Raw genomic sequence first — 17128 nt, 5'->3', positions numbered from 1 at the left:
ATTAAGTGGCAGAACTATAGGCTATTATTTTTTAAATGTTCTTGCTGTGGTACTAATAAAGTTCTAATAATAAATAAAATCAGGTGCAAAACAAAGACGATACAAAGTTTCCTTACTACTTAGCATATTACATACAAAAGCTCCAACCTAACATTTTAAAAGAGCTTTCATTAAGTCTCACAATTTACTGTTTCTCCTACTATCCCTGCAATAAAGCTGCACTATCTACTGTCTAATTTCCGGCTCTCTTTTAACCCTTTTTTTCCTCCTTGTCCTTCATTGCTGTTTCTGTCTTTGCGCCTCTTTCACTGCTTTGTTCTCTTCCTCATGTACAGGACAACTACTGAATCTCACTGTGTGTTCACCTCGTCCATAATGTAGGTAAGCCTCCGGAGGGCAGGGTTTTTGTTTGTTCATCATTGCATCCCCTGCATCTAGAACAATGCCTTGCAGGTAAAAGATGTTAATGAATTATCAGTTGAATGAATGATTGTCATTACTGTGACTATCTGAATCTACATTGTTTCTTTTTGAAATTTGATATAAACTGATTACATATTGTATGGTTTTATATTGCATTGCATCATTTTTCTATTTGTTCTTAAGTGTTTTAGTGTAGGTTTCTCAAAATGAATAGATAAATGTCATCCATATTACCTACTTCAATACTTCAATTCAGCAAATTTTTATTCAGTACCTACTATGTGTCAGGCACTTTAGTAGGTATTAGGATATAAATTCAAAACTACATTTAACAAGAGCAGTAAAGACTAAATGGAATATTTCTTAGCTAATTTCTTTTACACAAAATAAATACACCTGAAATCTATAGTCTAAATCAAAAAATAATCCACTTTTTTATACTTCTCTACCATCTTTCCATCAAACCCATTCAAAATAATTATATAAAATAAATACAAGATATACTAGGTATCCTGAAACCCAACACTAAACCGTTAATGATAAGTAGAAATGAAATATCTAGGATAAATTTTTATTGGTTTAGGGGAACTGGCATTTCATCGTTTGTGTTCCAGGATCTTTACAGTTACCAGGAAGATTCTGGAAACTGCTACAGCATCATGTGTAGTTTATGTAATTTTAAGTCTCTCGTACAATATGGGTGTTTGGGAAGCTGCTACATGTCACAGTTTTCCAGAACCAGATGCAATAATCCGGTAAAGAACACAGGTAGAAGAGATCACTAATTTTCCTTTTCCCCCAATAAACTATGTTTATTATGCCAATTTTAATTACCATGCGATCTAATGGATTTAAGGCTTATATTTTCCACATCACTAGACATCACAAAAATGAAAGCATTTTATACTGTCATTATACATCAGTGTTTGTACTTGGTTATACATATATACAGAAATTATTCACACATCTTAACCTTGCTATTTCCTCCTTTCAAACCAACGTCATTTTACCGTGAAAGCAGCTTTTTAATAAATGGTATAAGAAATACAGCAAGGCACACTTTTTTAAAAAACTTTTTTCTCATTGCCACCTCAAGAAGCATAAAAAACAAAAATGTTGTACATAATTTAATAGTAGAATGTCATCAGTTTATAATATACAACACCATATAGTTGTTTCCTGAAGTGCTGCATAGATTATTGTTTTTAAAAGGAAATAAATAAAATGGCGCTTTTAAAAGTTGCTTAATTTTGAAAGAAGGGCCAGTGTTTCTTCTCTATGCTGCAATCAAATCAAATGTTGGCCTTTTACGTAAACCTCTTTCCATGAACACAGGCATCATACCATAAAAAAAAATTGAGACTGAAACGTGAAATTGGTCAAGTACCAGCGGGGGGTGGTCATTCCAGACAGGTGAATTTAATGGACCATCAATTTGGTGAACTCCAGAATTTTAGAGAGTAGATGGGGAGGGGAGAAGGCAAACTGAAAAGTCTCTCTGGAGAGGTGGGGTCGGTAGAGGTAGCTTGGGACAGGAATCCATGGGAGAACAAGCAGCTTTGCTGAACTTCAAAGACAACCACCTAAAGAGAACCAGTGCACACATCCAGATCACAAGGCTCATGTGGACAACCGCATTCGGAAGAAAGATTCATCTTGGGAGAGGTCAATGTAACAAATGGCAGTGACACGATGGAACCAGAGACCAGCCCAGGGCGGAAATATGAGGCCACCCCTGAGTTGCGGCCAGGCTTACCTACAAGAAACACAAAAGTGACAAGAAAAGATTTCAGAAGTGTCTGTTTCATTTGCAAAACTGAGCCCCTTTGAAGAACAATGAGGGCTGCCATTTAGAACTACTTGCTAATGTTCTGAAATAAAAGGATACATAAAATATAGTGATTTTAATAGCCCAAAAGTTTCAGAATCAATGTGAAAAATATATATATATTTTACAAAGACATGGTTTTAAAGAAAAGAAAAATCATCAAGTTTGATCTTTTCTCTGGATCTCACCTACTCTTTTGCTTGTGAACTCAGTTTTGAACACTCAAGAAGCCTCAAATCAATATGAAAACGTGAGGCTGCCAATGCCAAGTGATGCAGCAAAGTATCAACAGTGATTCACAAACCGGGAGCCTTGACCCTCGGGTTTAACCTTTCCTTCAATCACTGTATGTGTGACAGTGGAATTGAACAATTCCATTATTTTATAATGGGGAAATATTCATAACTGTGATAATCCCAAATGCTTCAGTCCCTTGCCTATAAAAGGATACAACTGGGGCTTCTAGCTCAAATAGGAATGCATTTCATTTAAAGCACAGACAGCATTGTGCAAATGAGAATGATTCAATTATTTCTGTACATCTGATGGCTCAGATAGAAATTTGTTACAAACTCAATTGGTTCTTCATATTTCTGAGTAGCTAAAAGCAACCTGTCGAGTGTGAGGAACAATTAAATTCCAGGTTTAGGCAATGCAGGGTACAATTACGTTAGGTCCTCTGACCAGCTCTCAAATATAGCAGGCTTTTGCTTGTATGGGTTTAAACTGAGTTCTGAAGTCTGATGTCTGATGTCAGGTTGCTTTACTGTCCTTCTAGAAGTAAATGTTCTCATTCTTTCTGTCTTGCTCTCTCTTTCTCTATAATCTTGCAACCTGTTTAGGAGCCAGAAAAACTTGAGCAAATGTGGTTTGGCTGGAGCCACAGGATGTTGGGGAGAGAAGGCAAATTATCAAGAACAGGGAGAGACAGACAGGAACAGATGGGATGAAATTTGGTACAGTAAAATAACACAGTAACTCAAGAAAGCATGGTGCATTGTTCAAATGCTGAGGACACGACTCATTTGAAATCTGGCCACTGAGTAGGGAATCCTTAGGTGAGGCAAATACAGTCTCACTAAATGATGGTATTTAAATTCCTCTGCATAATCAAGACTTTCAACTTGGCCCACGTGGAAAGGGGCAGGACAAACTGGTTGAGACAAAGATCTGGGCTGTGTGTGTGCCTGTGTGTGTGCCTGTGTGTGTGTGTGAGAGAGAGAGAGATGGGTGATGCCCAACAAAATATCTGTTATTTGGCATGGCAGGGCTCGTTATTCAGAAGTGCTAGATAATTAAAAAACACTTCACATCCACCAAGACCTTGATTTATTAAAGTGATTTTAAAGGTAAATATGATAAGATTACACCTATGTTGTTTAGTGAAAAATTAATACTCTATCACCAAGAGTAGTTTCTTAAACTTGCTTGGTCAGCTTTGGGTCACATTAAACACTGAATGTCAATCAAATTAATAGAATAAGAATGTGTTGTGTACATGAGAAACGTTCGCTTTTACAGCTTTCCCAGTTTGTAAAAACTGAGCAGCAGCGCTTTTTACTGTATATGTGTATACCTGAGCATGTACGAATACAAGTGATTGCCTCAAATCTAAAATCTATAGGCCAACTCTTTGCAGACCAATAAAGTAGGAAAGGCAATACAGCTAAAAAGTTCTGAAGGAAATACATACATCCTAAGTGAATACAGTCCCCCACACACTAAAACAAGCCCGAAGGGCAGAGCAAACCAAAAGGAAAACAGTGTACACACTGGCTGAATGTGAGGAGTTCAATTTTTGTACCACAGGATTTATCCAGCCTGAAGTTTAGGGTTAAATCATTCACCAAAGACCAGAGGCTTATCATGAGGATTATGAAGAAATAACTATCAGAATACAGCAAAAAGATTAGTGCGAAGTACATCTCTTAGGCAGGTCCTAGGAGGCTCCCCAGAAAAACATTATATGCTTCCTCCAAATTAGGCACAAATATCTGGATCTATCCAGTTACCTTTCCTTTGATGTGATTTGCTGTAACTGACCTCTCTATTTTTGTAGAAACGTGACACATATATGAAAATGGTGAAAAGCACAGCAGTGTACCCGGAAATCAGTGCAAATGCATACTGTGTTAGATCATGTTAAAGTTTCTCAGTTTCAGTGGGTTTTTAATTAGAACACAGTAAATGAAAAACGTGTTTCAAAAATTTTGAAAAAAAAAAGTTTGTTACTGTTGCAGACTGTAACTGCTATTCTAAGTTATAGCTCTTCTAGAAGGCATTACAATAATTTCATCATCTGAGAACTTATTTCTGGGGAAAAAAAGCAAACTGAATTTGGTGAACTTTATTTTCCTGATAAAAAGAGCACCCCAACTGATGGTTTTCAAATGGCTTAAAAAAGTAAAGCTTTTTCTTATAGGAAGAACAATGACCACAGTTAAGCTTTTATAGACATGAAACCTCTTATTTACCAAATAATTTTACTATGTATTCCTGACATTTAACACAGAAGGCATGTCAACATTTTGAGATAAAATAACTTGTCCTGGTTGGTAGTATTTTAACAATATGTAAATATTTACACCAGGTGCCCAGTGTTAATGACTGGTGAAAAGTTTAGGCATCCAGATGTTTGTCTACATGATACTGAAAAAACTGAATAGGCCCAGTACATATGGCTACCTAAATGGCCTTAGGCTGATAACAAGTCACTGGGGGGCGATGTGAGTTCTGCAGAAGTAAAATCAGGCTGCTTCTCCCACTGCCTGAGATCAGCCAGGCATCGAACCACAGGGTTCCACAAAATATTGCTAACTGGAAAGTGGGCTGGCTGATAGTTTTACACTGTCCATGCCTGTAAAATGTGAGGATTACACAGATCCATCAGCATTTTCCCATCCCTGAGTCTAAAGATGGAGCTGTGAGTCATTACATTTCATTCCAATTCTATATCTGTGTAGGGGAGAGAAGAAATCCCCGGAGCATCAAAAAGGGAGGAGTGCACCCCATAGGCTTCTCCAGCGCCAGAGCTTCTTGAGACCGGATCTCAGCATGGCCGGTGACTAGAGGGTCACAGTCACATGATGTCGTGCTCAGAGTGGTGTTGCTTTCAAGCCTTGATCCCCTTTCAGAAAACAAAAATCAGCCAGGCTCTACCAGCCCTTTTGCGGAGGTTAGCAGAGCCGGCGGTACAATTGGTTCTAATAGAACTTGTTTTGAAGCAGCTTATGGAATCGCAGTTGTTCTTCCTTAATGGTCAGTCTTATAGCATACCGATAGAGAATGTGGTTATAGGGTGGACATGTTTCACAGAAAATACATTTCTCTCTCTCCTACTTTTGTTCTCCCTTGCAACCAATTGTAAATAGAGTCTGAGACACAGAAGATTAGTTGAGCTATATTAGTAAGTAGGATGCTTTTCTTCAACTTTGCATACTGAGTTTATTTTTAGGGTATATATATGGTATAGATTCCCCCCCACTCCCCATTTCTAGCAGCTCTACACAGAATCACACATTTTAATGAGCTGAGGGCACAGGTGTTGCAGGAAAAAAAGTAATGATGTTTGCCATTCATCTTTCAAATTAAATAATGTGTTTTTAAATAGTAACTTTTTTCATAATACATTATGGGAACAACATTTATCTGTCACATTTTAAAAGATGTATTTGTAATAAATGTAAATTACTTTTAGAAAATCAGTAATTAGGCTCATCAAAAAATAAACAATCTGCCACAAAAAAGATAATCTTTAGCATAGTTAAGTATAATAACTGTTATTTGAATAAGTTAACAAATTAGGGTAGATTGCTTCTGTAATTCATTTCCTATAGCACGAGTTTAGGTTACTGCATTAAGCTTCTGGAGTACGGGTGGAGATGGCATTCAGTACCTCACACTTCGGTGAAATACCACTCTCACATTCAGAAACTGAAATTTTCTTCTTTAAACTTGATTGAGAAAGTATATTCATCATTGGGGCTTAGAAACGGGAAATCACAGAATTTTTATGTCACTTTAAGAGCTGTATCATCATATCAGAATTATCAATCAATAGCTGTCTTATTAAACATGAAGAGTAGAATGACTTTCTTAAAAAAATTGGATGGAAATCAGCCTGTCACCTTCAGGCAAAATTCAAAAATTCTGTTCTTATCAAAACACCATTAACTTGTCACGTATTCCCTCTGCATTTGCTTTCTGAGCCTGTTCTCAGTCTCTGTGTGGATAAATAAAAGCCTCTTCTTTAACATCAACTTTCCCCTCCTATTTGAATCCTCAGACTTGGTCATGATTAGGAGCTGTGACAGCACAGCCTTCCACCGGGGAGGCAAATGTGATGATAGTTACATTAGACAGAAGCGTAAAAGGAAGGCTCAGATCAGGAGATGCAGCCTTTAACCTAATCATTGTTCATCTCCAGGCACTGAAGGAAGCGGGCATCTCTGTGCACAGAAGCTGAAGCGGGGAGCACTGTCACTGTGCATGCATTCTGATCAGAGGGTATAATTGCAATTTTCAGAACCTCTTTTCCTCCCTTAATGGAAGAATCTGAGACCCTACATTATTTGACTACTTCCTCAAATTTTTTATTCTTCTTGCCATAACGATGTGATAAAGGTAATGTTACTAAAAATGTCAGTTGTGACTGTTTTCTCCCCCTTTTGCTTCATAGTTACTTGCATTGTTGGGAGTATTTCTTTCATCTAAATGTCTTATTCAGGTAAATATCTGCCATGACCAGCTATCCTGACTAGTCTTTTCTCCTATCATAGCTTTGTTGACTAAAATTCATATTTTAAGTATGTATATATTAAATATATGTTAAAATATATCAAATATATATATATTAAAACATGAGGACTATACGTACCTTTCAATGAGATGATTTTCATGCTTGGAGAGGGTTACATTCTACCTATGCATATTTCTATGTCGTTCTTCATGAAGGTTCAGAAGATTTTCTTCACAGGTTAAAGTTTTGGGGTCGGGATGCAATGCAGCCATGTCTTTTGGCTGCTTTGCCTTCGAGGAGAATCCCGGAACTCTAGATTGGGCTGAAGAAGCATCATGTTCTTCTGGTCTTCCAGACTCACCTGGGTTTTCTGAACTCTCCTTTTCACCGTTCAGCCTTGAAGGAGTAGTTAACTCTGAGCTTTCTCCATAGACATTACAAGCTTGGGGTAAACCATCCACTTCCTTTCCTACATCACCTCTTTTTGGAGGGGGAGGACCTGAAAGAGCCATCATGTCTGCATCATCGACGAGGAGAGAAGCATCACTGAACTTGGAAGAGCCTGCTGCTGATTGCAGTAGCACTGGAGCTTCACTGGGAACTGCAGGTTCATTTGGAAGAGCGCTGGAGAAACAGGACTGGTATTCATCAGGGTCCTCCTCAACACAGGCCTCGAAGAAGCATTCGGTGTCTTCCTTGTCTTCTGAGCCAGAGTCAGTCATGTCTGGTGGCAGTGGAGTGCTGCTCTTCTCTTCTATGTAATTGGTGACCTCCCCGCAATCACTGTCATGAGATGAGAGAGATAAGTATGAATAAAAGTCCCCCTTTCTCAGCTGGATGGGCCGGTGAGAATGTTCCAACACCTTCTCCTTGATTTGAGTTAATGAAGTAGGAGCAGCTGCTTCATTTTCAGGTTGAGATTTACATTTTAGGGCTGTTGAAGCCATGTCAATGATTTCCTTAACAAAGTCGTGCACTGAACAATCTTCGGCATCTTTTTGATGGAAAACATCTGGGTCACAGTTGCAACAGGAAACGTTGTCACTGATAGAAACATTTTCCTCTGTTTCGTTTTGTTCAAGTGCTAGGCAGCAACCAGCAGATTTTCCAGCCATATTTGGTGCATCATTGGATGAAGATTTCAGTACCTCAGAGTCCTGTCTATTGATAACACTGGTTTCTGAAGGCAGTTCTGGACAAGACTTCTCAGTGGGAGTAGAAGCAGCGCTTTGATTTTCAACATGGTGGTGATTTTGACATTTCTTTGGAACATGTCTAACCATCTGGGGAACAAATTCCTTTCCAGCAATATTTGAATCATCTGAGCTATCCATAAATGCTTTGCACTTACAATGCTCACTCTCTGAAATCCTTTTCCCAGTTGAACCAAGATTTTCTGATTCCTTTGAAATCTCATTCAGTTTGTCCTTCTGCCTTTCTGGAATACTTTCAATATTGCCATTTTCCATGTCTGCCACATATGGATCTTTATTAACTTTGAAAATATTTTTCTTATTTTCACCCTTCGTCCCTAACTCACAGGTGTGGGGTAAATTCTTACTATTTCCATTATTTTCGGAGAGATGTTTTATGGAGCCATTTAGAAGGGCCTCAATGTTCAGGGTGTCAGAGGAATTGTTCATCTCACTACTACTTACATCCTTACTGCCCTTTATTTCATCACTAAGATTACACCTTCTCTTATCTCTTGTCAAGGAAAACTTCGGTCTAATCCAGGTCTGCAGCTCATTCTTTATATAGTCCAGCCCTGACATCAAGTTGCACTCTTCATAAATTTCATCATCTGTTGCAATACTGGAGTCGTCATCCTCATCTTTGATGCATAGTTCTTCTTCTGTCAAGGTGAGCGTCGAGCTGGAGAGGAGGTCACTGTCATCTTCATCATCAGTGCAGGCAGAGGTGCAAGAGACATTCACGATCATGCTGACATTGACATCACTTTCATCGGCCACCGAACGAGGCAGGCGCTTCCTGAATGATGCATTTGATTCCGGGATCTTGTTCTTGTGTAACACAATATCCTCTGAGCAAAGAGAGAGCTCATCACTGCTGCTAAGTTCTGTAAGAGATGCTGGCGAGTCTTCATTGATAGAAGATGCTATGTCCAATGACAGCTGGCCAGGAAAAGACATCTTTTGGGAACAGCTTTGAAGAGTGATATCGGAGACACTTCGCTTTATCTTTTGCTCCGAAGGGCTCTGGATATTCTCCAAACGATTCAGGAGATCTAATGTTCTTTTACTCAGTTCACCAACTGAGCCACTGCTCACGCTTATGTCCCCAGAGCTGTGACAGCTAAAAAGATCTTCATTGCTTTTATAGGATGTCAACCAACTTTCTAAAGAAGTGCTTCGCTGGAGGCCGTCACTGCCATTTTTAAAGATGCCCAATGCAAATAAATCACCCCCTGGAGAAAGAGACTCAATAGAGGAACTATGAGATAAAAGGGAGAGCTGTTTGGCATTCTGAATGCCACTGAATGTCTTCTCTACATCACCACTTTTATATGAATTGCGATCCATTTCATGAGATGCACTTGCCAAAATCCTTTCATGGGGAGGTGCATCTGGTTGTAACTCTGTAGCCTGATGTTTAGGTTTGCAGGATTTTTTATCAAAATAAAAACCATGAAGCAGGGGATCCTCCACATGTGCTTTTTCACTCTGTGACTGCTTCATTATCATTGGTAATTTGAGTTTTGAGCCTTGGAGGTATGAGTAATCATAAAATGTAAACACATCATGTTTTCCTTGTAATTCTTCTCCCAAACAATCAGGGGTGTGTTTGGTAACACTGTTTAAATCTCCAACTTTTCCATTTACACAACCGACTGGTGAAATGGATAACTGAGAGCTATTTGGAAGCTTAATTTGTTCCTCCTCATCTTTAAACTTTTGCTTTAACACGTTAACTGCATCTCCCATTTGTGGGTCCAGATGTTCAGTTTCAGGGTTACTTGGGGACCCATCCACCACATTGTGCAAGCACACTTCAGAGTTGGTAGTGGTTTCAGTGTCTCCTTCACTGACAATTCCACTCTCACTGCCTGAATTTTGACTCATGTCTCCTCCGTGGCATGGGCAGGGCTTCACCAAATTGGAACTCCCTAGAAGATCTGGCAAAGATTTGGCAGATGAAAATGAAGAGTCTTTACTGAGACTCTTAGTTAAAACACTAGACTGTGCTGTGCTAGTGAAGTTCGGATTGTTTTTCAAGAATGGGATGTGGTTGTCTTCATAGAGCTCAACATTGTGGAGGCTGTATACTTGGTAAATGTGTGGACTGGACGGGGCAGTGATACTCGATGCACACTGAGATGCCCCGTGGTCACCTGCCTCTTCTTCATAACCAGGGTCCTCACTACCTGTCTCTTCAAGCTTTAAGGAAGGCAAGACAGGTTGGGATTCTTGATCAAGGTCATTCGATTCTTCATTCAAACTAATTAACTTGTTACTTATGTCAGTTTCATCCCATTCCAGGGCATCCTCACTTGTCCCATTTAGGTCCATCAAGCCAGGATCAATCACATTCAAAGTCTCCTGTGTAGGAGAGGGGGAAAAAAAGAAGAAGAATTAGGGAACACAAGCATGAAAATTTTATCCATTCAAAATCTCTTGGAAGAGTCAGGAAAGAAATTTGCCCCAAGCATGAATTTGAAAGATAGCATAATTATCAGCTCTGTTCCTCTCTGGAATAACATCCAAAATTATTGAAAAATGCTTTTCTATCAATAGTAATTTGTCACTGAGGGCAATAGCATAGATTAAAATGTAAGATTATTACAGTCAAATTGTAATATATGGAATTAGCCATTTCCTATTGATTCTTCTATCAATACATTTTTAACCTTGGATTGGGTGAAGATAAAACTCTCAGGTAAATAAAGGTAAAAAGAGTATAGCTTATGACATCTTTTAGGGAATATTCACTCTGATATTATCTCAGTTCTGGAGTTCATAATGGAGTACTATCTGCAGCCACATATGGTGAACCCCCTCCTGCTTCTATTTCTGGGTTCTCCACTTGAAGCAGCTTCTGCCTGGGAAAAGAGAATAGAGCTGTATCTACCTGTAGAGCCATTCACAGGCCAGAGGCTCTCACATGTCTATCTTTTCCACTGTCTTCCCTTTCAGGGTTCTTCTTCTTCAGAATTTGGCTCTGTTCCCAATCAGACCCAAGGTGAGCAACCTCTGACTGGTTTCCTTACCTAAATCTTTCTGGACCTTGCATCTCGGGCCCCAGTGCTGCAGGGCAGCTTCTTAATCACAGTTCTCTCAGTCCCTCTCTTCCCCAGTCCCTCTCTATGACAGAGATTCCACTTTGATCCTTGTTAACTTCTCTCACTATTGCCTCCTTATTTCTAACAGGCACTAACCTCCCCCTCCAGCCCACCTGCAGCCCTACAATAACAGCTATCTGAGGACTTCCTGACTCCAAGGATGAAGTAGCCCAGATTCTCTTATGCTGCTCTCTGCCTGAACAGTTGGGACCTTGATCTTTCCTTGGACTTCTTGATTTTAATCCTGCTTGGTGGAGCTTGACACATTCTGGGACATAGAAGCTGAATGGGCTCCTGGACTCTGTATTCCTCCACCATCCTCACTTGCTGGCCAGCTGTCTGGATTCATGCTAGAGCCAAGAGAGGTGATATAGGTACTGCAGGCCCTGACAGGCTCACCTACAAACAGAAACTCAAACAGAACCCTGCGGTTCAGCTTATGCTTATGCAGGGTAACCAGGTGGATGAACGGGACCCTAGAACGATGCAGAGTGGCTGAAGTGCTGACCTGCTGCTAACTAGCTGCATGGCCTCGGGCAAGTTGCTTAACCTTTCCAAGCAGCAGTCTCCTCATGTCACTTTTTCAAGGGGGTGAGCACTATCTATCTTTGGAGATAATTCTGAGTACTAAATGGGCCATGCTTGTGAAGGGCTGAGGAAGCAGTCAGAATAAAGCAGCCATAATTCTCAGTGCACATGGAGAATTGCTCTAGAGTGGCCTTGAGTTAATTCATGAAGGGAGAACCCTTCTCATCATTCCTTTCAATTTGCTCTTAAAATCACAAGGGAGGGCTTCCCTCATGGCTCAGTGGTTGAGAATCTGCCTGCCGGTGTGGGGAACACGGGTTTGAGCCCTGGTCCGGGAAGATCCCACATGATGCGGAGCAACTAAGCCCGTGCGCCACAACTATTGAGCCTGAGCTCTAGAGCCCGCAAGCCACAACTACTGAGCCCATGTGCCACAACTACTGAAGCCCACGGGCCTCGAGCCTGTGCTCTGCAACAAGAGAAGCCACTGCAATGAGAAGCCCACGCACCACAACAAAGGGTAGTCCCCGCTCACCACAATTAGAGAAAGCCTGCGTAAAGCAACGAAGACCCAATGCAGCCAAAAATAAATAAATTAAATAAATAAATTTTTTAAAAATTATAAAAACCACAAGGGATTCATGACATGGTAGGTAGAGAGAGGTGTCCCACAGTATTAACAGGTGAGCATATTTGCATTACAATTCAGAATTATTTTAACAGTCTGGTTGAAAAACAGGCCATGATGCTTTTCTTCCTCAGGAGTGGGAAAAAGGCTTTACCAGCAACACATTCACAGAACTTTCCTAAGAAGTCTTCAGTCCTTCCTGAAACTAACAGTTGAAGGATACCACACAAACACATTAAGTATAAAATAACCATTAGCACTTTATTATACTGGATATGTAAGAGATTATCTGTATAGCCTACTTAAGTTTAAAAGAGTCCAGATACAAAGTAAACATTAATTAAGGGATATTCTTAAATCTTATAACAGAATCTTCCCTGCCAACGTTACAGCAGTTAATCGAGTACACTGGCCGTCACCACGCTCGCTTAGGTATGGAGTATGTTCACCGTGATGAATTTTTATTAGAATTTCTCTTTATTCTTTGCTTGCTGATAAAGGAAGTACTAATGACCAGTTAGTACGGCTAATGAATGTTAAAATCTTCAGCTGTAGAAACAATCAATCAGTCTAATCAAATAGTGTATTAATTTCAAATACTGTCTTGGAGACACTGTACTCTGAGAATGCTAATAACTAATAGAACTCGTCTTTCAAAGGAGTTCTCTCTGTAACTTTCTGGTTGACTTTAACATTGAGAAGCACAGATTTCCCATGAGAGTCCCAAACCGGGGGCCTCACACTAGCTGCAGGAACCTTGCCATCTGGATGTGCGCTGGGAGCTTAGCCCAAGTGATGCCTGTAATTCGGACTTGCCTTCCACGACACAGTCATTTTCTGACCCAATGCTGCCTTTATGGCTTTACAAATGCAAGCCTACAAAAGTATAAAACTTGCAGCAGCATCTAAAAGGACAAATCTTTTGCTCAATAAAGTAGTTAGAGTGGAAAATTTCCATAGGAGAAGATTAAACTTTGTATGTAATATTGTCCTTTACCCTTCTTAATTCTTTCTTCCTATAAATCTCTTAAATTTATTATAACTTCCAAAAAATTTTTATGTCACCTGCAGGGAATATCTGACAAGATCCATTAGAAAATCCTTCAATTTAGACTTTAAAGTTTACATATTAAAGAAGTGCTACTCACTCTGCTCTCATTCACTTTTTTTCTGTTGTGAATTAAATTCTGTCAATATTTTCAATAAAATCTCTATTTCTCCAAGATTTAACTTCAAACATAAAACATACCTTGGGGGCAAAAAATAGGAAAAGTTTCCAAGAGGAAGGACATTACAATATTTATATAACAAAAAAAGTTGTCTTTGGAAAAAAAAAAAAGACATATGTACAGAGTGATGTTAACTGGCTGGAAAATTATTTGGTCAAATGCTCTCTTTGATGATAGCCCAAAATAGCCAATAATCCTCAAGCCAGTTAAGCATTTTTTGTTGTTGTTTTTTCTCTAGAGGAATTGTCTGGTACTTTTTAAAAAGTCACAAATGTTCCTGTCTTTGATAAAGTTATAAATCAAGCATGGATTTAGAAAAAAATCTAAGAATATTTGTGAAGCCAAAAGGATGGTGAGTAGTACACGAGGTTTCAATAGAGAGTGTGGTTTTCCAGAGATAATTCTGAATTAAATTCATTTTTGCAAAGTCCTTTCATTTACAAACTTGTTTCACTGGTGCAGAATTTTGGCCTAAACCAAGGGCTCTATATAAAGAATTAGAAACACACACACACGCACACACACACACACATACACACACACATCTTTACAGATCTGCTCAAGACCAAGTGGAATTAATTGGTGTTACTTTATTTTTTATTCTTGGAGGCAGGTTATTTATATTAGTGTAATATATACAGAGAAAGTAACTAAAAAGTGGCTAGAGAAATATGATGATGATGATGTTGATGAAAGAACCAATATTCCAGTTGCAGCAAGTAATACATATCTAAATTAATTTCCTTCTGTACTTGTACTTGACTTTGAGTTAGGTATCCCAGGATTGCATTTCTAGTATTTTCATAATATTTTAGGTTATGGTGTGGGGTAGATTTTTATAAGCAACGAGAAACACATTATCAGCTAAAGAGTGGAGACGAAGGAACCTGACATTTTATAAAACAAAAACCCAACAGAGTTCTGATATAGCTACCTCTGAATTCCTTTAATTTCCTTTAAAAAGTTGCAACTTTTGAAAAACTAAAGTATCTCAAAAAGACTAGGATGAACTGAATGTCCCAGTCAAACTTCTGGTACTCAGAATGGCCAAAACCATTAGGAGGTCTTGCAATCTGTGTTCCCCTGTTTATTCTAGATCCAGGAATTTATTAAGCAACACCACTTGCAAAGCCCTGGGAGGAAAGTTTTATCTGTGGAAAAGTAGAATACAACAAAAACATACAATAAATAAAAATAACAAAAACATAAACAGCATTAACCATAATTGAATAAAGATAAGCATATTTACCCTAGGGCAAAAAGCAGAACACAGGGAAGCCTGAGGCAGTGATGGAAACAGGGAGAAAATAATATATAGATCAGGGTGGGGGAATCCATTTAAATGAGGGGATATTCCACCCCTTCATCTACTCACTCTGCTTTTTTGATGCAATATTTTCCCACCCCTCCAAATGCAAAAGCCAAAGTGTCTGATCATTAGATGCATAATTATTTTCCTAAATTAGACTGAGGTAGAAACTTTTTAAAAACAACATCAACAACCATAAGAAAGAGCTAGTCCTTAATAAATAGAAAGACAGCTTTTATGAGAATTCAGAGTTTGTAGTACTTTGTCGCTTGTTGGGCAGAGAACAGATTCAGAGTTAGCAAGAAAAAATATAGATGAAAAGCAAAATAGGATAAAAAGCAAAAATGTTCACTGTTTATCAACAATTTTGGGATTTGGGGCAAACAGATCTGGGTTTGAATCCTGGATATCCCCCCCTTCACAGGTTAGCGGTATGATCCTGGATGAGTTATTTAACATCTGTGTGCCTCAGTTCCACCATTTATCTATTCAAGATAATCAGAGCACATTGTGTCTATCTTAGAGACTGTTGGGAGCTTTAAATGATAAGATGTCTGTAAAGTCCTATGGGAAAGGCCTGACACACAGTAGTGGTACAAGGACTGCAGCTATCAGAATATACTGCCTGTAAAGAGAGAGGAAGATAGTGCAGCTGACTGTTAAATAACCTTATCAAGGTTTGCATTAAGACTGGTGGTTTGTTGCCTAAGCTCTTTAGTGCAACCACATGCATGGAATCCAATGAAATCAACATCAGTTAGGCCCCTAACTCACTCCCATTGCACTGCAAATGGGGTGTGGGTTTGTCTTTGCATGTCTTCACTGGGCTTATCCCTTAGGAATAATAGCCAGATGAGGAAAGAAGCCTGTCCAGCCCTCAGCAGGGCCCATAGCTCAAGCACTTTCTATTTCCTGAAAATAATCTTTTTTTTCAAAAGGCAGGTCCATTGTCTGTGAAATTCTATCACAACTGACACATTAGAGCAATCAAATCCTGCTCACTATCTATCAGATTGACAATAATGTTAAAGTAACTTGTCTCCACTCAGAAAAAGCTTTGAAATTCTATCTCACACTAATGATCAAAAACTGTTCTAGTGAATGCTCTTTTTCAATAACAAAGCTGATCAGAAACTCAAAACAGACAAGTAAAACCCAAAGTCATCTCACAAATCCCACTAAAATGAGTACTGACGTGGACATATTTCCTAGTCTTGGCTACACAGATATTTCTGAATTAGCTGAAAATGAAAAATCCATTAGATGTTGTTTTAAAGTAAGTTTTACAATAGCAAAAATTGCCTTAGCTTTCAACAGGAACCAGGGACGAAAGAGAGCTCAGTGTTGAGAATCAGGGGTTTTCCTCCCAGCTGTAAACTTTATGAGGGCAAGGGCCCTTCTGTCCTGTCTCCACTAGTGCCCTGGCAACTAAAACCGTGCCTGGCAGGGAGCAGGTTCTCAAAAAATTATTTAATGAGCAAAGAAAGACTTGTCTGTGGTCTCATAAATTGTTGAAGAACTCTGGGGAAAGGTCCTGAGGTTTTTTTGCCATGACAAAACCACATGGAGAATTTTTGACTGTATAACTGGTGCTACTGCTCAGTTATAAGAACTAGTAGCCTCAAAAACATTATGCTAGGTGAAAGAAGTCAGACACCAAAAGCCATAAATTGTATAATTCCATTTATACAAAATAGCCAGACTAGGTAAATCCATAGAGACAGAATCAAAATTGGTGGTTGCTAGGGCTTCCCTGGTGGTGCAGTGGTTGAGAGTCCGCCTGCCGATGCAGGGGACACAGGTTCGTGCCCCAGTCTGGGAAGATCCCACATGCCGCGGAGCGGCTGGGCCCGTGAGCCATGGCCGCTTAACCTGCGCGTCCGGAGCCTGTGCTCCGCAACGGGAGAGGCCACAACAGTGAGAGGCCCGCGTACCGCAAAAAAAAAAAAAAAAAATTGGTGGTTGCCGGAGACTTGTAGGAGGGGAGAATGGGGAGCGATTCCTTAATGGGTGCGGGGTTTCCTTTTGGGGCAATGAAAATGTTTTGGAATTAGAAAATGTTTTGGAATTAGATAGAGGTGACGGTTATGTAACATTGTGAATGTACTAAATGCCACTGAATTGCTCTCTTTAAAGGATTTATTT

The 17128-nt window shown here is 39.3% G+C and overlaps 1 protein-coding gene across 4 annotated transcripts in view; it reads right to left on the bottom strand.

Annotated features, from left to right (window-relative positions):
* Positions 1-893: 893 nt before the first annotated feature.
* Positions 894-17128, bottom strand: part of AKAP6 (A-kinase anchoring protein 6) — a 595645-nt gene continuing 579410 nt past the window's right edge. For all 4 annotated transcript variants that reach the window (XM_081229677.1, XM_081229676.1, XM_081229679.1 and 1 more), the window contains 2 exons: positions 7128-10549; positions 894-2179 (listed from right to left, as the gene is read on the bottom strand). In XM_081229677.1, coding sequence (XP_081085803.1) covers positions 7169-10549 — 3381 coding nt within the window. In that variant the 3' untranslated portion in view covers positions 894-2179; positions 7128-7168. The remainder of the gene's footprint in view (positions 2180-7127; positions 10550-17128) is intronic.

Source organism: Mesoplodon bidens, assembly GCF_964165515.1.
Source record: "Mesoplodon bidens genome assembly, chromosome: 3".
Taxonomy (NCBI): Eukaryota; Metazoa; Chordata; class Mammalia; order Artiodactyla; family Ziphiidae; genus Mesoplodon; species Mesoplodon bidens.
This window is presented reverse-complemented; position numbering and strand designations above follow the sequence as displayed.